Below are 27,034 nucleotides of genomic sequence, written 5' to 3'. Positions count from 1 at the left end.
CACACACACACGCTTGTTTTATTTTCATGAAGGAAGTTGCATTCTCTTCATTTAGTCTTTATACCAGCACATCAAATTGCCAGGGGAGCCCAGGATGGCAGGAGGTCGGTGATTCACACGGAATCACAGGATGGATGGAGGTGGGGCCGAGATTCAGAGCCAGTGCTCTGTGCCCACAGGCCCCGCTTCTTTCTTAAGATGTTGTACATTCACACATCAAAGGCATGGATGGTGTCTTCATGATACAAGAATGATTTTTAAAATGTTTTTATTGATTTTTTTAGAGAGAGATAGAAACATTGATGTGAGAGAGAAACATCAATCAGCTGCCTCCTTCATGCCCCCTACTGGGGATCGAGCTCACATCCTGGGCATGTGCCCTAACCGGGAATCGAACCAGGACCTCTCAGTCCATGGGACGATGCTCAATCCACTGAGCCACACCAGCCTGGCACAGGAATGATTTTTATTTGAGTGTCTTCAAGTACAATTTCACGCAAGGTCACATTTCTAAATACAGGTATCTCCCACTTTTCCAAAGTTTGCTTTATACCACTTTGCTATTACAAAAAACTTACATTAATATTTGTCTTTGCTAACCAAAAGAAATCCAAAGAGGATGTTTTCATTTACAAAAAACGGTTTAAAACAAAAATAGCATTCAGCATTTAATTTGCAGCGAGTTATAGAGACAGCACACACTCGGATCAGCGAGAGCAGCCCTGCCAACTTCCTTCTCTGGGAATTAGGTTTAGCATCAGGCACCATAGTTTTGAAATGTGTCTGTGAGCATCTGTGCTTTATCTCCATTTATTCTGTGTATCCGTCAGCAAGATGTGTCCTAAGGTAGTTGCTTCTTTGCTTTATGCAAGGTATCATAGAAACACTGTACTTTTCAATAGTAGGGGAAACCTAGGCAGACAATTGATATGGGATATAATTATCCAAATGGTGCGCTGAACTGATAAAGGTTTTATTCTCTCTTTAGATATGGCTGATTTTCGGAAGTATTTTGCAAAAGCAAAGCACATAGTCATCATTTCAGGGGCTGGCATTAGTGCTGAAAGTGGGATTCCGACTTTCCGAGGAGCCGGAGGTTACTGGAGAAAGTGGCAAGCTCAGGTGAGTAGTGTTTCCAGAATATTAAGAGGCTCTTCTGAATGAAGCCATAACAGAGTGACTCAGAATCAGTACTGATGCCTCAAACCCAGAGGGCAAAGTTTTGTTTTTTAAATCCTCATCCAAGGACATGTTTTTTCCCATGTATCTTCAGATAGAGTGGGAGTGAGGGAGATAGAGAGAAGGAAACATCGATGTGAGAGAGAGACATCGACTGGTTGCCTCCCGCACAACCCCCACCAGGGCCGGGCTGAACCACAACCGAGGTAAGTGCCCTTGATTGGAATCGAACCCACAACTTATAGGTCTGCAGGCCGACGCTCCAACCGCTGAGACAAACCGGCCAGGGCCAAAGTTTTGAAACTAACTATGAGTCTTGTTCTGTTCATTTTGGCGTTGACGCGACACCCACGATTAACATCTGAGATTTAAACAAAGCAGCTACTTCCCTTACTTCCTGGGTAGGTATAGATTGCATTTATTAAGATAACAATTGGATTTCTTCTAGTAATTAAAGTAGAATCAGAAAACCTTGGTTAGCACAATAATTCATTACTACAGGTATTTAAATTAAGTATTACAAATTTTTTAAGTTTCTATGAACTTTTCACATTAACACTGAAGTTGAATTATTGAAGGTCCAGGGCTTGATGTTCAAAACTTTATACAAAGGCCATTAGAATGTTCTTGGGGGGGGGGGGGGGCGTGGATTTTTGAAAATTGAGTTTTATTGAGGTATATTATCCATACAATAAAATTCACCAATTTCCAGTGTACAGTTCAGTGACTTCTAACAAATGTATACACAGTGTAACCACCACCACTATCGCCTGTGGATGGTTTCTGTGCCTCGGATTATTCCCTCAAGGCCCTTTGCAGTCCTTCTCCTCCCTCCCCCAGGAAACCCCCAGTCTTGGAGGGCAGGGAAGTTTGTCCGTTTTACTCATTGCTCCAGCTCCCAGAACTTCGGAACAGTGTAGGTGCTTAATAGATGTTTATTGGGTGAATGAAAGCAATCATGACTAATTACTTCAATACATGACTTCCAAGTTTAGTAGGTAATTTCTTGTTGAGTGAAGGGTTAATGAACCTGCCCTTCTGTCCTGTATTGAAGGTCTCAGGATGGCGTATGCTCAGGATGTTTTGTCACCTCTCTACTGCCCTCCCGGCGAGGTGTGGGGGATGTAGACACGGGATCTAAAGGTGAAGGGGAGCAGAAGGAAGAGTGGAGGCCATTAGGGTCCCACAAGAAGGAGGAGCCAAGGAAAGCAGCCCCTGCATTAGAGAAGCAGAGGTGGGGCTCAGCAGGTATAGGGAGGAACTTAGAAAGGGGTGGTGGTTCATGTCAGAGCAGCTAGAGTTTGTGGGGAAGCAAAGGAGTCAATAGAATACGTTTGCCTCCAGCTGTGTTCCCAGAACACATGCAGGGTGGGCAGAAGGAGGTTTACTATTGTGAGTATGCCAAATAGTTTATTCTTGTATCATTATTATTGATTGATTACTGTAAACCTACTTCTGCTCACCCCTGCAGATCCAGGTTCATGTGCTCCGGGCCACCTGTGCTCTAGGTGGAGGACAGGAAGGAAGGCAGTTCAGGAGTGACAGTGTAGAAGATCAGTCCCCACATGAAGGCCGCCATGGCTACCAGGCAGACATTACCAGTAAAATAAATGTGTAAGAGAGCACTTGGCTATCTCCGAGGGTTCCCTCGCGCCCCTCCCTCAGCTTCCAGCCCCAGACAATTACTTCTCTGCTGTCTGTTCACCATCCAGGAGATTTGTCTGTCCTAGAAGAGGCATTGCACCGTGAAATATATAATTATATATATAGAGAGAGAATATAATACATGTGGTGAGTGTGTAGCTGTAATTACAGTTATAAAAACTGATTTCTCAGTAGGGCATTTTACGTTCACTTTTTTCCCTGGGCAAATGATACTGACTTCATATATTCTGAGCTCCAACCTACATTACCTTCCTGCATATTACTTTCCTTCATGTTCAGAGCTCACTTGAGTGGTAAATAGGACAGGTTGCATTTTCCCTGAGTTATAATTGGGGAAATTAAAACCGATTTCTCCAAGGTCCCTTGTTACTTCCAGAACTGGGGCACAGGCTGGTGCCCAGGCCCCTGCCCTGTGTCTGCCGCGCTGCATGAACCTGCAGCAGCCGTGCGCCGCCTTGCACCCCCGCAAAGCTGCGTGCCTCTGTTGTGGAGAAAGGGGGCCTGCGCGTGTTCCCCGCCATTGCCGGAGGTTCTGCGCCCCCCCCTTTCCCTCCCTGCCTCCTGCCTCCTCTCTTTCCCCCAGGCCCTGGCCACTCCCGGGGCCTTTGCCCAGAACCCGTCCCGGGTGTGGGAGTTCTACCACTACCGGCGGGAAGTCATACAGCGCGTGGAGCCGAACCCTGGGCACCTCGCCATCGCCGAGTGTGAGGCCCGGCTGCGTGCGCAGGGCCGCCGGGTCGTGGTCATCACCCAGAACATCGATGAGCTGCACCGCAAGGCTGGCACCAAGAACCTTCTGGAAATCCACGGTGAGACCCCCAGCCGCACATGGGGAGGGAACCAGTCGTTAAACACGTGTCCTGCCATTTCCCACGTGGACTCACTGAAAGAGAATCTGCATTTGGACAGGCGCCCAGGTGTCCGGGGTGCACGGACACTGGAGAAGCGCTGGTCTTCGCAGTGCCCGCACGCCCTCCCTGGGACGTCTGAGGGGGCGCTGGAGACAGCTGCCCAGCTGGGCTGAAAGCGGCCAGGAGGTTAGGCCACTGAACAGCTGTGGCTTTAGCAGGACCTGGCATGGGGGACCATGGCATGCCTGGGGGTGTCTATTTACAGTCCCTTTGCCCCCATTTGGCACTGTCCACGGAGGCTGCGCTTCTGCTAAGCCCTCCAGCCTTTAGGGAGCCGCCAGCACAGGCACCTTCACTGAATCAAGCCCGCCCAGTTTGTGACACACCTGGGTTTTGTCTTAGGTCCTTCGGGCTTCCCCTCTGCCCTGATGACAGCCTCCTTTCTCTCTGGTTCTCTTGACCCCTCCCCTCCTTGCTCTCATCGGTCCGATCAGTCCATTCATGCGAGAGCGTCAGTGGCACGTAAGGATTTTTTTCCCCAAGGATATTTGCATTTAGGAGTCTACAAAACTTTAATCCCAAGGAATGTGTTTCTAATTGTGGAATTTCCAGCAACAGTGCCCCGGTGGGGAATGTTGCTTGTGTGTGTGCCGTGAGGTTGCCCAGGCTTATGGTCACCCTGATGATGGAAGTTGAGTGCTGTTCCCTTGGATCCCACGCCTCTTTTGTGTCCTAACAGCATCAGCCATCTACTAACCGAGTATCTTTTTGGCACCTTCTGCTGGATCTGGGACACTTTCCACATGGCTCGTCTCATTTCTGTGCATTGCCAGAATGTAAGCTGTGTCACTTGCCATGTGGAGTGTATAAAATGGTGATAATACCTATCTTATCCAGTTATTTTAAGGATTAAGTAAGAATGTTTGCATATTAGTTGGGACTTTTTTTTGGTTGCAAGTGATGAGAATGCTTTTCTAATTTAGGTAAAAATAAAGGGAAGCCCTTCCCTAAATCAAGTGCAAGATGCCATCAATTTTAAGATGCATCATTTTTGTATGTGTTTTTTTAAGATTTTTAAAAATTGAATTTTAGAGAAGAGAGAGAGAAACATCAATGTGAGAGCAAGACAAGATTCGCTGCCTCCTTCACACCACCTCCCAGGGATGGAGCCCGCAAACTGGGCATGTGCCCTGACTGGGAATCGAACCAGCAGCCTTTTGATATATAGGACAGTGGCCAACTAACTGAGCTACACTGGCCGGGACAAGATGCACCATGTTTTTAATGTGATACTTAGAAAGAAAATAATCTACCCAAACCATGATACTTTATTTTATTATCTCTTAGAATTATTATTTTATACTTATAGAAAGGGCTTGTTAAAATTTACTTAGATACACAATTTTAAAAACTCTCCCTCTATTCTTACAAAAGAAAACACAAAATATGGGTGAAACAGAGCGGTTAAGCTATTTCTTCTGAGTGGCTGGGAGCATCAGTGACAGTGTTCTGCACACTGTCAGCTCTGTGCTGTCGGGGGATTGGTGATGCAGCATTTCCTAAGGGAACGCTCCTCTCTTATCTCTGGGTTTGCCTTCCAAGCTGCTGACACACTCTGCAGATTTGATGCTGGGCCTTTCTTGATCTTACCAAAAGGTGCCGATGGAAGGGTTATAGTCAACAACCAGTACTCATTTCCTTCCCCAAATGGCCCTTAGATGGTTGTGGGCTGAAGTAAGTAGGGACTGCCTTTGTCCAGTCGGGACACCCATCAGTCATTGGCTATCCTTCAACAGTCTGTGCAAGTGCTGGCTATAACAACCACGTCTCAGCCGTCACGTGGCCAGGGGCAGTTGCAGGACACGTCTGAATTTCAGAGATGTTGGGGGAAAGTGGCCACACAAAAACTGACAAAACAGGTCAGTTGGTTCGCAACACAGGAGCTCTGGGTGGGGCCGACGTCATCAGCAGACTCCGTCTTTCTCTCCCTTTCTCTCTGCCTCCCCTTCCCTCAGCTTCCGGGCTCCAGCTTAGCTCTGTCCTCAGAAGATACACCTCTGAGGGCCTTGCTTGTAGACCAAACACACCCGCTAGAGGGATAGGGTACCTGGATTGGACCAGTCTGGAACTTGGACCCAAGCTTGTATTTTAGGATGGGATGACAGGTCCATCAGCTTGGCATGGGGCAGAGGAGAGATGGGTCCTCCACAAAGTGACACTGGACAGATGGAACAACATGTGTCCACCAGTGAGGGACATGCTCAGCATGGCACTGGGCTCATAGTGAGTATGTAGTGAATTGTGGTCACCATTACTGGGTTAGCTCAGTAAATGGTTGCTAGTTTTAACTGTTACTTTCTTCATTTATTATTTGATTATTGATTGATTGATCTGGTTTTGGATAAAAGAGTCAAGCTTTATTAAGTTGAAATTAAGATTTGTAAACACATCCAAGCTACTGAACCTTTGTCAATCATGTGCTTAGTAAATCATGCCCTTAGGTTTGGTTGGCTTCATCTACTTCGGTCCAGTTCCGCCTGGACAGCACTGCAAACAACATGCTAGCTGCTTAGTGATGGACGGCGTTACTTCATGTCTCTCTTCCCTTCAGAGCACAGAGTCCAGAGGGCGATGCTCTCGGCCTGTTCAGTGGTACTACATGCCCTTACATTTCCCATGATGCCAGGGTAGGCCCATTTTCTAAAATGAGCATATAAAATCTAAATGATTTTGTACCCTTTTGGGTATGGAAGGGAGATGGTTGCTCTTGATGATACTATTTCTGGTCTCACTTAATTTGTGTGTTTCAGGTAGCATATTTAAAACTCGATGTACCTCTTGTGGAGTTGTGGCTGAGAATTACAAGAGTCCAATTTGTGCTGCTTTATCAGGAAAAGGGTAATTATGCTGCACTACAGAATAAGTGTGTGTTGTTTTCTCTCTTAAATTGAACGTAAGTGCAAGGAAAGTGAACATTAATCTAAGATTTGCATGGATATTTATGGAATAGGGCCAAATACGTAATACCATATTATGAAAGAAATATTTTGCTCACAATTTACAATATTAAGTGAAAGCCACAGGATCTAACTTTTTTTTTTAATCCTCACCCAAGGACTTTTTTACATTAATCTTCAGATAGAGCTAGAGGGAGAGAGGGAGGAAGAGAGAGAGAGCGAGAGAGTAAAACATCGATGTGAGAGAGACACATTGATTGGTTGCCACCCACACAATCCCAACACACAACCCCAACTGGGGCCGGGGACGAACTACAACCGAGGTATGTGCCCTTGGCTGGAATCAAACCTGCGACTCTTTGGTCCACGAGCGATGCTCTTACCACTGAGCCATTCTGGCCAGGGTCACAGGATCTAATTTTATACAGTATGATTCTAACTTTGTATTTAAACACACACACACACACACACACACTTCCCATGTTGATGTACCTGTGTATAGATAATAGACCTGAAGAAAATACAGCAAAATATCAACGGTGATTATCAGGAGTGGGGGGAGGATAGGTAATTCGGATTTCTTCTTTATATCTTTCTGAATTTTCCAACATTTCTGTGATGAACATGTACTATTATTGTTGTTAGGGAAAGAAAGCAAGAGTAGACTCAGAATCCTGAGAAAAATTCTACCTGACCATTTCAAATCAGTACAAATTATATAAGAAATATATTAACATAATGTCGCAGAAGAAGACTCAAGTGATAACATATGCAAATCAGGACACACCCCGTCAGCACACCTGGTGTCCCACCCCTCCCCCCACACAAATTCCCTCTTGCGGTAAAACCACTAGCAGTTATTTGGTGTCCAATCTTGAGTGCCACATGTATTAATTAGGAGTTTTGTACCATATCCTGCCAGGCAAATATACATACTCACTGGGTTATGTTATTTCTTTGTTCTTTGATTATACCATTGACATTTTCTCTTTTCTGATATTGTTCACTTCAGTGCTCCAGAACCCGAAACTCAAGATGCCAGAATCCCAGTTGAGAAACTTCCCCGGTAGGTAAAAAACTTCAATCTGTATTTGGCATTCCAGGTTGCAAGAAAAGAAAATTAGGAGTGAAAATCTAAGTTCATTTGGTAAGATGCCTCTTAAGTTATTAAATGTAAAAATAAGCTCTGACCTAGAGGCCAAGGGCAACAGTACAGAGGATGAGCCGGGCCGGGGAAAGGGGACTGTGCTTTCCATCCCTGTTTGCCTTGTGTTGGGGCAGGACGACCCGAGGTCGGGAGCGTTTCTGAAGCTGTTGTGCTGCAGACGCTGATCCAGCACATAAAGCACAGAGGCCGGCGTCCTGTAACTGGCCAATAAACGTTAGTTACTGTCATCTTCATCGTCCTCCGCGTCGTCAGGGTTACTAATCCAGGTTTATGGAGATAGTAAAGAGTCTTGCAAAGATGAAATTATAGGAGTAAACATAATTTTTGTAGATTAAAAAATAACCTAGAAAGATTTTTTATGTCAGTTTTTCAAAACCAGATATTAAAATAGCACTTCCAAAAGTGTTTCAGAGAACACTAGATCCATGTGATGTTCATAGATGTTGCTAGAAAAAAAGATGTTATGTGCTCAAATCACACTGGATTAAACCAAGTTAAAGTACAAACTCGATTTTGCTGACCTTGATTTAATGGGCTTCGGATTTAATAGACAAAATTTTCGGTCCATATATCATATGTGGAAATTAATACCTTGTTAATTTTAAAATACTTTTAACCAAGATTTCCTTATAAATAAATTAACAAGTTGTTTTTCTGTTGTTATTAATTCACTGTTATTTTTAACAAATTTTAGCAAATAGACCATATGTTGGAAAAACACTGTAGTAATTTTGCCGACATAAATAAATATTACATATATACAACTGTAGTCTACATATTTAAATCCAAGAGTCACCGCTCATAAATGATGTTTGGCGAATGGTTAGCACGTGATCATGCCGCATCGTGCACAGTCATTGGTTCTGTTGCCTCGTGGTGTGAATTCTGCAGCGATTTTAACCGAGCAGGCGAGCAGGCGGATGTTTCCACATGTGCTAAGCCGTGTGCATTTGTTTACTTGTGCTGACTGGTGAATGCATGCATTTACTGGACCTATTCACTATAAATTTAAAGTTACTGTAATACATATAGAAAAGTTTCTGTGAAATTAAACTGTTCATACATAATTTTAATTATACAAATGTATTTATGTAAGTAAAAACAGGTAAACCAATTTGTCAATTTTTTTAACATACACATTCAGAAAACCTACTTTATTATATAACAGACTTTCAGCTTTAATGGACACCCCCTTGCCCAATTAGTCCATTATGTAGAGGTTTTACTATATGTTTGCTTTACTGTAGGACTTCTCAGACCATTTCATATACTAAAGTACAATGTTACTCTCTAAAAAGTGGTTGTAATATGTTAATATTTCACTGGTTTACTTAACCACACAACACTTTTCATTTTTCTTAATAAGGGTTTTTATTACTAAATGCTAAAGTGTCCATCTGAAAGAACAGGGAATCCTGAGTAGGACATTAATATGATGAAAATGATGTTTGGGGGAGGTCATTTTAGAAGGTCCATATAAAATGACTAAGAGATAGTAGGGAGGAAATGAGAGATTTTTACTAATCTCCACTGGAGAACTTGGCTGTAGGCAGGACCAGAGAGAGAGGAATCTCAGAGAAAATGAAAGGAGGTCACTAATGAGATTAGGGGATGGTTGGGGTGTTAGAGGCAAATCTGAGGCCAGTGTTCCTCCCCGGTCTAGGCAACTGGAAACAGTTGTGCCCATGAATGTGACGAAGTCACAGGGAAGGAGAAAACTGTTTAAGAAAGAGAAGGTCAAGCTTGGCTGAAACACGTGTCTGTCCAAATCAACCCAGTGCATCCAGACAAAATGAACACTTTATAAAGCAGTTAAAGTAAACTTCATATTCAGGACAAGCTCCTATGGGCCGGGAGGGCAGGGATGGTGATCAGAAGGATTAGAGGTGACCTATCTGGACGACTGGATTTGGGGCAGCGCCTGGTCTTCCTCTGATCCACCTGGACAGACCGTTGGGCAAGGCTCAGGATGAGTTAAGGATAATGTCCTTACAGGTGTGAAGAGGCAGGGTGCGGGGGCCTGCTGCGACCTTATGTGGTGTGGTTTGGAGAAAACCTGGACCCTGACATTCTGGAGGAGGTTGACAGAGAGCTGGCCCTCTGTGACTTATGTCTAGTGGTAAGTCATGTCCTTCCCTGATCGTGGGGATTTTCTGAAATACCAGGACCGGGGTGGAGATTGATGTTTCCTCCCTCCCCTTTTCCCTCGCTCCTTCCCTCCCTCTCTTCCTTCTCTAAATGTGCTTTGAGAGGTTGTGGTGTCTTACAGAAAAACTAAGAGATAGTGAATAAGAATTGATCTTAAAATATAAAACTATTCAAGACCATGTCTTGGGCTTCTCAAAGCCTTTCCTCCCTCCAAAAATATAAAAAAGCATGTTATTGGTTTAGAGTTTTAAAATAATACCTGCTCGTTATTAAATTTAATTGAGAAAACACTAAAAGAGGACATTAGAAATCACCAATAATTCTACCATCCAAAAATAATCAGTGTTAGCATTTTAGTATATTTTCTTCTAGATCAAGGATGAGCAGACTGTGGCCTATGGGCCAAATCTGACCTGCCACCTGTTTTTGTAAATAAAGTTTTATTGGAACACAGCCATGCCTGTTCTGTGTATAGTCCAAGGGTGCTTTCACAATGGCAGAGTTGAATGTTTGCGACAGAGACCTTACGGCCTGTAAAACCTAAAATACACCATTTGGCCTTTTATAGAAAAAGTTTGCACACCCCTGGTCTAGACCTTCCCTTATGCAGATGTGCACATATTGATTAAAAATTTTAAAAAATGGGTTCATATTTCAGCGCCCTAATTGGAAAGAATATCTGCACCCCTATGTTCATTGCAGCATTATTTACAATAGCCAAGATTTGGAAGCAGCCCAAGTGCCCATCAATAAGCGCATGGATAAAAAAGATGTGGTACAGCCCTGGCTGGTGTGGCTCAGTGGTGAGAGTGTTGGCCCTCGGACCAAAGGGTTGTGGGTTTGATTCCCGGTCAAGGGCATGTGCCTGGGTTGCAGTTCGATCCTGGGCCTGGCTGTAGCAAGTGCGGGAGGCAACCAATCGATGTATTTCTCTGACATGGATGTTTCTTTTTCTCTCACCCCTCCATCTCTTCCACTCTTAAAAAAAAAAAAATCAATGGAAAAAATATCCTCAGGTGAGGATTAAAAAAAAAAGATGTGTGTGTGTGTATATATATATATGTATATATATATATATACACACACACACACACACACACACAATAGATTACTATTCATCCATAAAAAGAATGAAATCTTACTGTTTATGACAGCATGGATGGACCTAGAGGGTATTGTGCTAAGTGAAATAAGTCAATTAGAGAATACCACAAGTTCACTTATATGTGGAGTCTGAAGAACAAAATAAACAAATAAACAAAATTGAAATAGACTCAGACTGCTGGTTGCCAGCGAGGAGGGGTGTTGGGAGACTGGGTGAAAAGGGTGAAGGGATTGAGAAGTACTAATTGGTAGTCACAGAGTAATCACAGGGATGTGAAGGACAGCGTAGGGAATATAGTCAGTCATATTGTAGTAACCATGTATGGTGCAGGGTGGGTACTGGACATAGGGGGAGCACTTCATAATATATATGATTGTTTAACCACTATACTGTACACCTAAAACCAATATAAAATAATATTGAAGTAAACTGTAATTTAAAATGTTTTTAAAATAAAGTTGAAAAATGGGTTCACATTTGTTCTGTTTTGAAACCATTTTATTCATGGAGCAATTCACTTAGCATATTCCAGTTCAGCACATCCAAACACACATCGTTTTTTAATTGGCTGTGTGGTGCTCTGGTGTATGTTTTTAACCAAACCTCTACTGTGGGACATTCAGGCTGTTTCAAATTTTGATATTTTAAACAATGCTATTTTGAATAGCCTCAGATATAACTCTTTATAAAAAATATTTTTATTGATTGGTTTTTAGAGAGAGAGACATCGATTTGTTGTTCCACTTAGTTGTGCATTAATTGGTTGCTTCTCGTATGTGCCCTGATGGGGGATCAAACCTGCAACCTTGGAATATTGGCACGATGCTGTAACCAAATGAGCTACCTGGCCAGGGCCTCAGACATAACTCTTAAGATGTTCAACAAATTATTGCCTTAGGACAAATTTCCTAGAAGTGGAATTAATGGACAAAGGGTGGGCATATTTCAAATTTTCCATAACATATCTGTAAAAGCGGAGGCACTTTCAGCCAGTATTTACTGAGTGCATCCCAGTGTTGAGGATGGGGTCACTGCTAGCTGGCGAGGTGAGGAAAGCTGGCTTGTGAAATAGATTCCGGTCGTCCCATTCTCCCCGCCCCCAGCAGTCCCTCAGTACTTGAGTTCTGGCTAAGACAGAATTCAGGGGCAAGATTCAAATACAAGAGAAAGTTTATTAGAAAGTCACAGAGGTAGAAGTGAGCTGTGCAAGAAATGAGCCAGCTGGTCTTCCCATTCTTGTAAAGTGTGTTCATAAACCTATATCCATAGGGAAAAACCTGAAAGAATATACATCAAAATGTGAACAGTGGTTATCTTGGGTAGTAGGATTATGAATGACACGTATTTGTTTTTCCTTTGAATTCGCTAACTTAAAAAATAAAATAAAAAGATCATGGATTATTTGCATCACTTTGAAGAGCAGAAACAAAAATAAAACTACCCCAAAAGGTGGTGAATCATTTTGTTACCACTCTCTCTGTTTGCACAACTCATCTTTCTGAATTCCAGTGATCAGTCAAAAAGACACCTCCTGACTTCCCGTTTGTCCCTTAAACACTCTCCATTTATCCCATCCAGCTTAGTTTTCCCCACACCTGCAACCACAAACCTACCTCGGTTTATGTGAGATTTTCTGAAATGTTTCTTCTCTGCATAGTGTGGTCATTTGTCTGTTTCCATCTGTTTGCTTTGCAGGTAGGAACTTCCTCCGTGGTTTATCCTGCTGCCATGTTTGCCCCCCAGGTATCTGCCAGGGGAGTTCCAGTGGCCGAATTTAACATGGAAACCACCCCAGCCACGAACAGATTCAGGTACAGGGATTACCAGGGTGGGAGATGGAAGGTATTGAGCAAGTTTGGACATGGTCATCTACAGACATTTTACCTGGTGTTCTAATTTAAAAACACACACACACACGCACGCACGCACACACACACAAACACACACACACACACACACACACTGAGCCCTGGCCAGTTTGGCTCGGCGGTTAGAGCATCGACCCGCAGACCAAAGAGTCTTGGGTCCGATGCCGGTCAAGGGCATGTACCTCGGCTGCAGTTTGCAGTTTGGTCCCAGCCCTGGTCAGGCAGGAGGCAACCAGTCGATGTGTCTCCCTCACATCGATGTTTCTCTCTCTTTCCCTCCCCTCTTCCCTCCCATTCTGTCTGAAGATAAATGGAAAAATATCCTCAGGTAAGGATTAAAAAAAAGAAAAAAGACACACTGAGTTTGTGTTTTATTGGTCTGTCGTTGCTTTTATGGAAGAACAAAATATCGTTAACTGTAGATTAAGGTGCTGTTTTTACAAGGGGTTTGCCATAGGACTCCTCCCCCCTCCCATTTTGAAAGCTCTTCTTGCTTTCATTTGTCTTTTTAAGCTAGAGTTAGTGACGGCAGGCATTTAGATGTAGGTGAGCCGAGGAGTGCTGGGCGGTCCGCCGCGGAGGCCCACGTACAGAACTGCAGCACACCGCTCGGAGTGAGGCCGCCTGGCGGATTCTCTGGTCTGATGGCCACGAGTGTTTGTACTTGTGGCCACATTATGATACTGATTCTGCTTCCCACATCTGTATGGAAAAAGTAAATCATCACAGTATGCATTTTTAGTCTCTTTCACTGTCTTTGCCTTTGTTTTCCTTTGTTTTTTTCATCCCTGATTTTTTTCGTCTTCACTTTTAATTTAATTTATGTATTATTGTCAGTCTGCTTAATTCCTTTCTAGAATAAGATAGAATACAAATAACTATAGCAAATAAATGTAAATACATAAATTGTAAAACACCACTGAAACTCTCATCAGTCCTTGAATCAGTGGTTTCCAAACTCAGCTGCGTATTTTAGAATACTGATGAGTGGGCACCACCATGACACCTGACATAATGTGTCTGAGGTAGAGCCTGGGCATCATGACTTCTATAAGCTTCCCAGGTGTTCCTAACGTGCAGCCAGGATGAGAACCTCCTTCTAAGTCTCTGCTGGGATAAAAAAGGTGCCACAGACTGCGCCGAAGCACACTTTAGTATGATCCTCCGGTGAGTCAGCTGGCTCTCGTCCCGGTCTTCTCCAGGTGGTTTTCATCAGCCACAGCCTGCGTGTGTCCTCAATCCATTGTTCTTCGTTTGTGTGTTAGTGGTAGGAACTAGAAAGACATTCTTTCAAAAATTGCTCTCTGTGTAAAACTTATACTGTGAAAACTACGGAATGTTGTTGAAAGAAATAAAGAAAACCTAACTATATGGAAAGACATCCGTGTATATAGCTTGGACAACTTAATATTATGAAGGTGGCGATACTCCCTAGTCTGCAGATTCACCCAGTCTTTCAGATTGCCTCTAGCATCTTTGCTGAAACTGACAAGGTGATCCTCCTAAAATTTATATGAAAATGCAAGGGACCCAAATAGCCAAAACAGAAAGAAGAATGAAGTCAGAGAACTCACACTTCTCAATTTCAAAACTGAGTACAAAGTTACAGTTTTCAAGACAGTGTGGTGCTAGCATGAGAATAGACACATAGATCAGTGGAATAGAATTGATAGCCCAGAAAAAAATGCTTACATTTATGGTCAACTGACTTTTGAAAAAGTATGAAGATAAAGCAGTGATGGAAAGAACAGTCTTTTTAACAAATGGTGCTGGAACAGCTGGAACAGCTGGATAGCCACGTGCACAAGAATGAAATTGGACCCTTCACACTATATACAAAAAATAACTCAAGTGGATCATAGGCCTAAATATAAGAGCTGAAAATATAAAATTCTTAAAATGCAGGAATAAATCTTTGTGACCTTGAGTTTGTCAAAGCCCTTTGATATGACATCAAAATCACAGGTAACATAAGAAAATGGATAAATGATCACTTCTTGGCCTTTTGGATAAATTGGACTTTATCAAACTTAAAAATGTATTGTCCTAGCCAGTTGTTCAGTGGTTAGAGCATCAAGGACCAAAGAGTTGTGGGTTTGATTCTGGTCAAAGGCATGCACCTCAGTTGTGGTTGGTCCCCGGCCCTGGTCAGGCTGGTGTGGGAGGCAACCAATCGATGTGTCTCTCTCACATCAATGTTTCTCTCTTTCTCTCTACTCCTCCCACTCTATCTGAAGATAAATGGAAAAATATCCTCCAGTGAGGATTCAAGAAAGAAAATTAAACCCCAAAACTTCTTTACTTCAATGGGCACCATCAACAAAGTGAACAAGACAACCCACAGAATGGGAGAAAATATTTGCAAGTCTAATATTTGAGAAGGAACTTGTATCCAGAATATGTAAAGAACTCTCACAACTCAATAATAAAAAGACAACCCAATTAAAAAGTGGGTGAAAGATTCAAATAGACAATTATCCAAATATATACATATGGTCAATAAGCACATTGAAGAAAGGTTGAACATCATTAATCATTAGGGCAATGTAAATTAAAACCACAACAAAATACCACTTAACAATCTCTAGTATGGCTCTGCAGTAGTCTCTTTTCATCCATGGCGGACACATTCCAAGACCTCAGTGGACGCCTGAAACCACAGATGGTACCGAACCCTGTATATACTGTTTTTCCTATACATACACATCTATGATAAAGTTCAATTTATAAAATAGGCACAGTAAGAGATTAACAACAATAACCAATACTAAAATAGAACACTTAAGACACTATATTGTAATAAAAGGTATGTGAATGGGGTCTCAGTATCCTATGGTACTGTACTGACTGTTCTTGTGGTGCTGTGAGGGGCCGCAATGCCTTCGCGATGAGCTGCAGTGAGGCACTCAGAATGGCATGCCATTTAAAACATGAAGTATTTATTTCTAGAATTTTTCCATTTAATATATTTAAAGTGATGTTGACTCACAGAAAGTGAAACCATGGATAAGGGGGACTACTGTGATTTAAAAAATGGAAAATAAGTGTTGGTGCAGAAATGGGATTTCATACATCGCTGGTGGGAATGTACAGTGGTGCAGCTTTCTTGGAAAAAAGTCTGGTAGGTCCTCAAAAGGTTAAATAGAGAGTCAACATATGACTCAGCAATTCTACTCCTAGGTATATAGCTAAGAAAAATGAAACATGTTTATACAAAAATGCATACATGGATGTCCATTTCAGCATTGCTCATAATAGAAAAGTGGAAACAACCCGAATGTCCTTCAGCTTATGAATGGATAAACAAAATTTGGTGTATAGATACAATGGAGTATTATTCAGCCATGAAAATAATGTACTGATACATGCTATAACATGGATGACCCTTGGAAACATACTGAGTGAAAGAAGCCACACACACAAGACAACACATTGTACGATCCCATTTATATGAAATCTCCACATCAGATAGAGACCAAGGTAGATTAGTGGTTGTCTAGGGTTGGGGCAAGGGGTAATGGACAGTGACTGCTAATGGGTTCAGAGACATTTTTGGGGTGATGATAATGTTCTAAAGTTGACTGTGGTGATCAACTCTGTGAATATACTAAAAAAATTAAATTATATATTTTAAATGAACAGATTATGTGTGAATTATATCTCAGCAGAGCTGTTAAAAATTAAATTGTCTTCTAACTTATCCACTGAAGCATGGACCTTTGGCCTCGAATGTGCATGTGTCACATGTGTGTGACACCTGGGCTGGTTAGCCCCCTTTAGCGCAGCATCAGAGCCATGTACCTGAAGCCTCTTGTCTGCTTGAAAGAACATCAGAGTACCCAAGAAGAGGATGGGCCCTGGCTGGTTTGGCTCAGTGGGTAGAGCGTCAGCCTGTGGTCCAGAGAGACCCGGGTTCAGTTCCCACTAAGGGCACGTACCTCGGTTGCAGTTTGCCCCCGGCCCTGGTCGGGTTGTGCGGGTGGCAGTCACTTGATGTGTCCCTTCTCGTCAATGTTTCTCTCTCTCTCTCTCCTCTCTCTCTCCCTGCCACTCTGTCTGAACAAAAAATGGAAAAATGTCCTCGGGTGAGGATAAAAAAAAAAAGAAGAGGATGGGATAAACTTTCTGGAGAGGGAAATGAGCTACATCTCAAGTTCATTCATCTAATGTGGTTTATTTTCAGTCATTTGGTCTCCAGCTCATCTCAAATAAGTATAAAGAATTAGAACAAACCATTATTATATAAAAGTAAGAAATGCAGAGAGGGAAAATGAAGAAAAAACTCAAGTGTTTCCACAACCCAAGATCTGCGTTGGCCTACCTCTCATGTCTGTACTGACCAGTTAGTTCTGGGACTCCATCATGTATGTTTTCATGCGAAAGGAAAGTGAACTTGGGGGTTTTTCCTACAAGTTCAGAAGACATTCTTGTAATGACATCACTTCATAAGTCGGGCCTCCTAAAACCACAGACCTGCTTCAGCTACCGCTCTTCTTCAACCCAAATTCTCCAGATTCATGTCCTGAAAACCTGCGCCGTCTCTGTTCAAACAGGCTACTTGCTAGTTAGAAACACGGACCAAGTTTGACAAACTACCCATTGACCAGCACCTACTAAAAGAACCACCATCTGTGTGTGGGCGTCTTTGGGGAGCTGAGGCTATCTGTACCACCCAGTCTGGGCATTTTCCCAGATGAGATAACTGACCAGTGATGCCCGCAGTGCTTTCATCTGGGAGTCATCGAAGCCGACTGGAAGAGATGATGGTTATCATCTCATCCTACTCAAATTCGCAAATGGGGAACCAAGCCTAGAGCCACTGAATGGTTTGTTTAAACCCCACAGCTGAACAATGGCAGAATTTTCCTTACACCTCATACACAACAGATTTGGGTTGAACTTTACTCCAGGTCAGGGCCAGCAAACTACTGCCTGTAGGCCACGGTCACCCACCACCTGTATTTGAAAATAAAGTTGTGCTGGAACTCGACCTTGGCCATGTGTTCATGCATTGTCCCAGATGCCTTTGCACAACAGCAGAGTCGAGCACTTGCAACAGAGACCATCTGGTTTGTATAATATTTACTCTCTGGCTCTTCCAAGAAAAAATTTACCAACCCCTGCTCGAAGTTAATGAGAAAAAAATGAAAATTGGAATAATATTTGCTTTAACCTGATTTTCTTTATTATCTAAGTAGGTAGCTGGAATGCTGCCTACATTTTAAACTTGGATCTCACAAGACTCCTTAGACCTTGCACAAGATTTTTTGAGTCTTTGCTCCAATTCTAATTGAGAGACAAAGTCATAGAATTTGCCTCCCACTGATATGTGTTAATATTTCAAAGTGTTAATTAGTTTCAGTTTTGTTTTTGTTATTTTCCCTGTCTTGGGGGATTGCTGAGAAATCATTACTGTTAAATACTATGCATCTTCGGATTTAGGCTTCAAGGTTTTGACTGTCACTCAAGGGTCCATGGCATGTGAGGGTCAGTGCATTTGCTGAGGGAAAAATGGGATCATGCTCCCTGCTGGGCTGGTATGCAGGGCCTTCCAAGCACCCTGGGCCTTCCCCACCCTGCAACCACCATGATGTTCAACTTTTAATTTCTGTAAACTTTGGAATTTAGTTGACATCCACAGGTATTTAAGTAGCCACTATGTTCTAGACACTGTTCTAGGTTTCTAGGTGCTTAGTATAGGATGTATCAGTAAACAACAAAAAGCCTACCATGTGATGTCACTTTAGTGGTAGAGGCAAACAGTAAACAATAAGCATAAGTGTGCAAATTCTATAGTGTGTGAGAAGGTGGGTGATATCGTAGAGCTGGGGGTGGAAGGATTCAGTTGGGTGGTGAGGACCAGCATCATTGAGAAGAGATCTGAGCAGACTTGAAGGAGGTGAAGGAGTTAACCAAAGAGATTCTCTGGGCTAAGCGCTTTTCAGACACTGGGACTACCTAGAGCACAGCCCCATGGGGGAAGCATGCCTGGGAAGTTTGAGGGACAGGAAGTTTGAGGAAAGTTTGAGGGGTCAGTGTGGCTGGAGGGGGGGAAGCAGTCTCACAGGACGCAGTCAGTAAGGTAGGGATGTAACATGTTTGTGTTGGGAAAACAAATGCCCACAACGAAAGCTAACTGCTGGTGGAGTTTAGAAGACTAAGACATTCTGAGCTAGAAAGTGGCTTTAATTACGTATTTACTTATCAAGATTGTAAAGAGGCTACTTCTTTTCATTCACAGTTGACCCCATGTGACAGGGAAGGCTGGATTATCAAGGGTAGGCAGTACAGGCTCTTTTAGTCCATGCATTTGGGCCTCTCGTGGTCTGTTAAATTTTTAAAAAGTCACTTAAAGCAAGAATAAAAATAAAAGACACATATATCTTACATATTTTATTTTCATTTAATGCATAAATATGCATTCATTTACACACACACCCCCTTTTAAAAAAATAGAGCTGAGGGCCTCCTTTGAGTAGGAAATCTGCTGATTGGAGCTCACCTTTCTTGCATAAATTTATATACTCATAACCCTCCTGGTGTTCCCCAAATTTCCCTGAAGAGAAAAATCACCCTTACTCTTATTTTTTAAAACCACACAGACCATCAAAAAACCAGATCCCTAGGCCCCAGTCTACACTTCCTGAATCAGAGCTACCCGGCAAAAGGCCTCTTCAGTTGTATATTTAACGAGAGAGTGACCTGGGCAGTTCTTATCATCAGGAAATCTTGGAAAACACTGGAGTACAATTTCTGGTTTTGATATATTTTCTTTTTTTAAGTGGAGAAAGAATGTACAAAAAGAAACTTATGATGCTATCCCCCCCCCCATCGTCTTTTACACCTACAGCTAATTTAACAATTATTTTTAGGGACTCACTGTGTTTCCAAAGCATTTGAGTACTATTCCTAGAAATAACCCTCTTTTAACAGCTTTATTGCTGCAGTTTACCACATTAATTTAAATTAAATTGGATAATTACATTAACCAATAAAAATGGTACGAACACATTCATTCTGGAACACAGTCATCTTGGTTATTCTGCAGCTGGAGGGGTAGGGGAAGGTGCGTGGGTGCTAGAATGGGGGTCTTCAAACATTTTTGTTCACGTACCTCTGTCACATTTGTGAACTTGGCATCTAAACTTTTATATCAAAATCATGAAAAAAGATGTGATTCCAAGTGTACTGGAAATAAAATACTTGAAGATAGAACTGCCCTTAGTGTGGTTTTAAATGTATCCAAGCAAATCTGAACGCCACAAGTGCCTGGTAGCCGCCCTCGCCCATTCCCAGAGTAAATACACAGCCCCTTTAACAGTAAGAGCCTCCCTGTTTTCTCTGTTTGAACTTGTATTTCCGTTCTACTTCCATCACAGACATTTGTACTAATGTGGTATATTGTTATGTTTGAAAGCTGTTGTTGACTACCCTATTATAATTCTGCAACAAAATATCAGATGAATTATTTAATTCTTTTCTATTTCCTTGAACCTTCACTTTTTCCTAGATTGAATTGTCACTACAGCAACTTGCAGTACGCAGTTGTTTAAAACAACAAAGAAATGATAAATTTGATTAATACTTCCGTAAAAGTAAATTTTGTTGGAAATTTTGCATCTCTTAATAGAGGCATGGGATGCGAGTTTTTTGAATTAGCTCATGTGTGCGTGGCTGGAGAGTAGGAACGGTTGGAAGGAGACAGAGTTCCCGTGGTAGCCTGTGGTCACCAGAAACGAGCCTGTGATCTGAGAAGACAGGAATGTAATGAGGGAGACTCCACTCCAGAGGAACCAGGGGGCCTGTCCCCAGACAAAGGAAAAGATGGAATTACAGGATTTATTGGCAGAGTGTGGTTTGGATGAAATTTAAATGAAGCAGTTTTTGATAGATTCGGCAACGGGCTGGGCTTGTGAAAAGGGGTTCAACTGGTCTGGCCGGCAAAGTGGACTCAAGGTCCAGTGTCCTTGGAAATGACAAAGTAGAGGGAGAAGTGGACCATGGTACCCAGACACCCCTTATCTGCAGCTTTGCACCTGGGTCAAAAATCAAGGCCAAGTGACTTAGATCCTCTAAGCACAAGGGGATATTTCATTCCTTATTGCTTTAATGTCAAACAGCAAAGTTTCTGCTACTTTGATTTTAGAGGACACCATTCCTCAGTGAGTAAAAAGTATGCAGTTACTTGAGTCGCCATGATTCTTTGCAGCTTGTCTTGGGGGAAAATATTGTTTCCTATTATCAATGTGAGAAACAGTCAAACCTATGAAGAATTTTTGTAAGTTTATTTGAGCCTAATTGTCGACAATTGTTGGGAAGTAAAATCTCAATGGCTTGAGATAACGCTCCAGAGAATGGCAGTATTGCCCCTTATTTTATACATCACAATCAAAAGAGGAGGTGCAAGTAGGTTACATGAAATCCACTGGTGATAGATTAGGGAGGTTGGAGAAAGCAAAGCCGGGAAACCTCTGGGATTGGATGAAAAGTAAAATGATAGCTCTGGCTGGTTTGGCTCAGCGGTAGAGCATGGACCTGCAGATCAATGAGTTGCGGGTTCGATTATGGCCAAGGGCAAGTACCTCAGTTGTGGTTTGTCCCCGGTCCTGGTTGGGGTTGTGCCGGAGGCAACCAGTCAATGTGTCCCTTTCACATCAATGTTTCTCTCTCTCTCCCTTTCTCTCCCTCCCTCCCACTCTATCTGAAGATAAATAGAAAAAATATCATCAGGTGAGGATTTTAAAACAAAAAGAAAAGTAAAATGATAGACACACACATCTTTTACGTAGGAGGGTACAGGACAGTTGACAGTCAACAATTAGCTCAGTAACAAGGGCATCTGTGGTCTCTGCAGAGTGGGGCCTGCGCGTTGAGGGGTCAGAAAAAGAAAAGTTATTTTGATTTTCTAAAGATATATTATCATAGATGCAAAAAGACAATAGGCTCAGTTTAGGTAAAGATTGACTTTGTCAGGGAAGATTCTAGTCTAGGACAGGACTACCCACCACAAACTGCTTTTAGTTTAAAAGTTTTAATTTCAGAACATCCTTTGTGGTTATTTTTTAGACCCCTGAGTTTGTGAGGCTGCCACGCAGGCCTCCCCTGAGCTTGTCAGATGAGCTTGTGGCCTCTTTTCATCCACACTATTAACCACAGCTGCCTTTATCTGTGTCTCTTATTCCCATCTGAGGGGTGGTGGGGCAGATTTTCATTGGCCAAGCCCAATTTTACCGTTTCAGATGTCAACTGTAATTCTTAGTTTTTGCTTTTTAGAGATGGACGTACTGAGAGGCCTGGGCCACACTGTTGTAAGTGGCAGGGAGGTAACCGAGACCCACAGCCGAACTGTAAGGGAGCGCTCCATTACACAGGCGGGCTGGGGCGGGCACAGCTCCCCAGATCCTCAGCCCCAGATTTTTCTTTCTGGTCTGATTTTTTTTTTTTTTTATCCTCACCTGAGGACATTTTTCCATTTTTTGTTCAGGTAGAGTCGGGGGGAGAGAGAGGAACAGAGAGAGAGAGAGAAACATCGATGTGAAGGGACACATCGAGTGGTTGCCACCCGCACAACCGACCAGGGCCGGGGACAAACTGCAACCAAGGTACATGCCCTTAGCGGGAACCGAACCCGGGTCTCTCAGGACCGCAGGCCGACGCTCTAACCGCTGAGCCAAACCGGCCAGGGCCTTTCTGGTCTGATTTTAAAGACAGAAGCCCCATCCCCTTTTGGGACTGGTACAGTAGTGGGTGTGAGGTGTGACAGGGATTACAGAAGTCAAAATTAGCATTATTCACCGGGCTCACCAGTACCTGCAAATGCCTGCAAATACCGATACGGAAACTGCAAATGCCTCCCAACACGTGAGGCAACTATAATCTTAGGCAGAATTCCTTTACTTCTAGGGGTAGTTAACCTATTATTGGAAAAATATCGAGGAAGGTCCATTGATGATAAAAGTGGAGTCATTTAGTCGCCTTAACCTCGGGGCCCAGGTCAACATAAACCCTGACAATGGCACTGCCACTCAGATTTTGGACTTTCTTCTAAGTAATATGCCAAAATACCATAGTAACTTTACATCTTATTTTGTTATCTGTTAACTGACCATCCTAATAGACCCTCTTTCAATTTTATTGAAAGCAAGAATGAAATGACCCTGTTTGCATAAGGATGTAACACCCAGTCTTTAGAAATCACTTGTTTTCTTTCATCTACACTGATATTTCAAATGGCTCTTTAATTGGCACCCCATAGGTTTTCGCATTCTGGGTTAAGGCACCATCATAAGATCTGGGGTGAGTGAGGGGCACTGCTGACCTCTGTGAAGTGAGGGAAAGGTGAGGTGGAAAGGGGCACTTGAGAATCTTTTTTTTTTTTTTTTTCCTCACCCAAGGACATTTTTCCATTTTTTATACAGATAGAGTGGGAGGGAGAGAGAGGAAGAGAGAGAGAGAGAAACATAGATGTGAAAGGGACACATCGAGTGGCTGCCACCCGCACGACCAACCAGGGCCGGGGACAAACTGCAACCAAGGTACATGCCCTTAGCGGGAACTGAACCTGGGTTTCTCTGGACTGCAGGCCGACGCTCTACCCACTGAGCCAAACCAGCCAGGGCTCATTTTTTTTTTTTTTAAGAAGGAGACCATCAGGGACTGAGGATATGGGAATTCCCTAAAAGCTCTCCATGCCTGGCTGTAATTCTTGGAAAGTCCTCAAGGTACTATAACCACAGTGCTGGTGAGGACCTTTCTAGTGGCCATTGTTCAACACACTGCGCATAGCAGTAGTGGGAATACCATTTGGTCAGAGATGTCCATTAGTGGCATCCTACGGAGGGAACAGAGTATTTAAGGTCTAAGGCATTCACCATTTGTACTGTATCAAGAATAGATAATATGATGAATTACATTGAGCAAATGCTTTTTTCATTTTTAATTGTGCTCAATAGGTTTTCTTATTAATAATATACTAGAAAACCCTGCTTTTCTTTTTTATTCAGACTTAGTTTTTTTCCCCTGCCCTGTTTTCTTTTGAAGAAAGAAGAAATCATTTATTTTTCTTCCTCTTTGCTCTTTCTTTTTTCTTCTTTTGCTGTTTTTTGCCTTTCTGACTACAAGTTAGAGCTAGTCATGAAGTCCAGTGGATGGTTTGAGAGGCCTGATGACTCAACTAAAATCCTTATGGTCTATATGATGCATGAGGTTATTTTTCTCTTGTCCTTAGTACACATGAAAGCTGTCTTAATATAGTATATAGATACTGCAAAACTTAAAAGCTTTAATTATGGCCCTGGCCCCATAGCTCAGTTGATTAGAGTGTAGTCCTGATATACCAAGGTTGAAGGTTCAATCTCCAGTCAGGGCACATACAAGAAGCAACCAATGAGTGCATGAATAAGTGGAACAACAAATCGATATTTTTTTTCCTTTCTCTCTAGATTCAATTAAAAACACACTTCACTTATGAGTTTGGCAATCTAATCATGAACTACACTTTACTATCATGTCACCTCCTGCCCCTTAAAATAAAATTCTTATTTATACCACCTACTTTCTAGGCATTTCCTTTCCTAAATTCTCTTGATTACAAGGGCCAACCCATAGTGAAATGTGTACATCTTGAGCAGTCAGAAACAAATGATAGAAGGGGGCATAAAAAATCATAATACCACATTTGTGAGAATTGAGATTTTACTCTGGCTGTAATTAAGAAATGTGTGACTTGCTCCTAACTCGGCTGTACTTGTCCTTCTGTTCCAGGTTTCATTTCCAGGGGCCCTGTGGTAGGACTCTTCCTGAAGCCCTGGCTCCTCATGAAACGGAAACGGTTTCTTAATTGTCCTGGGGAAGGAAGAAATTACAGTACATCTAAGTACCAGGCCACAAGCAAAGGAGACTCTATCTTGTGGATGAGGAGCTGAATATTGGAAGATCTAAAAATAGCCTCTGTTTCTTGGCTGGGATCCAACCTGTTGATAAGTGGTAGGGCCTTAGAGGTAACAGTAGCAAATGTAGTTACAAGAAGTCAGAGAACTGTAAAGTTAATGCATGTTATTTGGTTTGAACTTAAAAATGAGATACCTCTGATGTATTTGGTTGGTTATTGGGAGGGGTAAAATTCTAATTTGATTGTCTTAAAAATGTACTTATCCCAAATGTATTTTTGCTATTTGGCAAAGATAGAAGTAGACATTTGATATTTCTGATTTTTGCACATGCTTTGGTGGAAAATAAAATTGCTCTCTACAGTAGGTAATTTATTGTATAAAGATGTGACCCCAAGAGAGAGCTTTGTTGAGAACTCCCCCCCCCCCCATATTTGCCTTGTTTGGCTGCTTTACCTCTAAGTATGTGGGACAGTTTAGAACAAGAACTCAAGCAAGGAAGGAAAAGTAGCAACAAGGTAGAAAATCAGGATGAGACACACTCCCACCAAATGATGCATATTATATAGATTCCAAAGGTAAACACAACTGCCTAAAATGCAGTACTAGCCTTCTTAGCAGCCTAGGAGGAAAGGAAGAGGTGATGTTTGACTATTTCTTAATATAAACACAGACGCATACAGTCCCTGCAGGGTCTGCCGGCCTTTCTCAGACACTGAATTCTGAAGGAAGTCTTTTCCATGGGACTTTACCTGGGAGGAAAGTAGCAAGAATCCAGTTGTTAGGTCAAGCCCCACCACCTAATGCAGCACCCAGGCCCTTGGAATGCCTGCTTGTTGTCTGGCAAGCATCAGAGGCCTGACGGGAAGGAGTGGCCTTTAGCAAACAGTGTAGGAAGGTCATACATAACAATGGATCAGGTGCTTCCTGGGTGATTACACACCTGGTCACATCACCTCAGCCCCTTACAAAACTGCATTTGTTACATCCTTGGCTTTTGTGGAAATAGACAAGACATTATCACATAAAACGTACTGCATTTGCAAGTCATACCTTTTAATACATCCCAGAGATCCTTTGCATGGGTAAGTGGGGAGTCTGAAGGGTCAACCTTTAGGGTTCGATTCACACTTCACGTGGGTGGGTCAAGGCACATACACTGAAGGGACTTGTAATACGCAGTTTTTGTACATAAAGCACCATCATTCTCTTGTAAGAGGTTTGTTGCTGGGCTTCTGCAAGTTACTTTGTACATTTTCCTAGTGTTAGCAATGCTGAAAGCCAGCACACTGTCTCGGAGAGTCTGATTATATTTTTAATTTCTATCTGACCAAGGCCCAGGGTTTCAGAACTGTTCTTTGCAACTCCTCTCAAATTGGGCCTTTGGTACCACTAGCTTTGTGTGTGTGTGTGTATCATTTTTGTTCATGTTGTGGTTTTATTAGAGGAAATGAAAGGATAATTGAAAATACAAAACGTTTGTGAAGTAGAAATTATTCAATTTAATATTATTGAATATCTATCGTATGATAGGCATTAGAAATAAAATTAGTAAGACATGGACCTTGCCATCAAGAAGTTGCTAGAATGGTTAGGGCAACGGTCATGTGAATTATCATACAGTGTAGAAACTGCAGTAATAGAAATTTGTGCAAATTTTAGAGGAAAATGTAATTAGAGATGGGCAGAAGAATGGGGATGGGGTAGATGTTAAATTGTTTGAAAGGCTTTTGAAGGAAGTCAGCCCCCGCCGTGTTTTTGAGGTATAAATAGTTCCATGTGGGGGAGTGTGTATCAGTAGAGGGAACAGCATGTGCAAATGCGTGGCAGGTGTGAAACAGCTTGCTTTGTCCGCAGAAGGACGGCTGAATCATTTAGTATTGTGTAATGGTTAAGAGAAGTCAAGCGCAGGTCACGAAGGGCCATGTATGCCAGAAAAGGAAATATACTTAGGGGGAAATAGTACTAGGGTTGCACTCACTGAGTATGGTGAAGTCATTCTTTCCCCGGAATCAGGAATTGCGATGGGCTAGCCATTGTTCAGGGCCCTGCGGTTACACCAGGGAGTTAGATGGGACCCTCTCTCTCCGAGCTTACATTTAAATGGGGTGGGGGCCCAGACAATGAGCTGTTGGAAGGAGTCAGCGATGAGCACCACACAGGCACGGACGGCGGTCGAGGGGCTGGTGGTGGGGGAGCCTGGAA

General features: G+C 42.6%; 1 protein-coding gene across 4 annotated transcripts in view; it reads left to right on the top strand.

The window, feature by feature from the left end:
• Nucleotides 1-25,498, top strand: part of SIRT5 (sirtuin 5) — a 37,863-nt gene extending 12,365 nt beyond the window's left edge. For 3 of the 4 annotated variants that reach the window (XM_036257124.1, XM_036257125.1, XM_036257126.1), the window contains exons 3-9: nucleotides 989-1,122; nucleotides 3,428-3,653; nucleotides 6,506-6,593; nucleotides 7,665-7,718; nucleotides 9,816-9,939; nucleotides 12,769-12,884; nucleotides 24,705-25,497. In XM_036257124.1, coding sequence (XP_036113017.1) covers nucleotides 989-1,122; nucleotides 3,428-3,653; nucleotides 6,506-6,593; nucleotides 7,665-7,718; nucleotides 9,816-9,939; nucleotides 12,769-12,884; nucleotides 24,705-24,780 — 818 coding nt within the window. In that variant the 3' untranslated portion in view covers nucleotides 24,781-25,497. Of the gene's footprint in view, nucleotides 1-988; nucleotides 1,123-3,427; nucleotides 3,654-6,505; nucleotides 6,594-7,664; nucleotides 7,719-9,815; nucleotides 9,940-12,768; nucleotides 12,885-24,704 lie in introns of all 4 variants that reach the window. The other variant, XM_036257127.1, reaches the window with a different exon arrangement.
• The last annotated feature ends 1,536 nt before the right edge of the window (nucleotides 25,499-27,034 follow it).

This window comes from Molossus molossus, unplaced genomic scaffold (assembly GCF_014108415.1).
Source record: "Molossus molossus isolate mMolMol1 unplaced genomic scaffold, mMolMol1.p scaffold_m16_p_12, whole genome shotgun sequence".
Lineage (NCBI taxonomy): Eukaryota > Metazoa > Chordata > Mammalia > Chiroptera > Molossidae > Molossus > Molossus molossus.
This window is presented reverse-complemented; position numbering and strand designations above follow the sequence as displayed.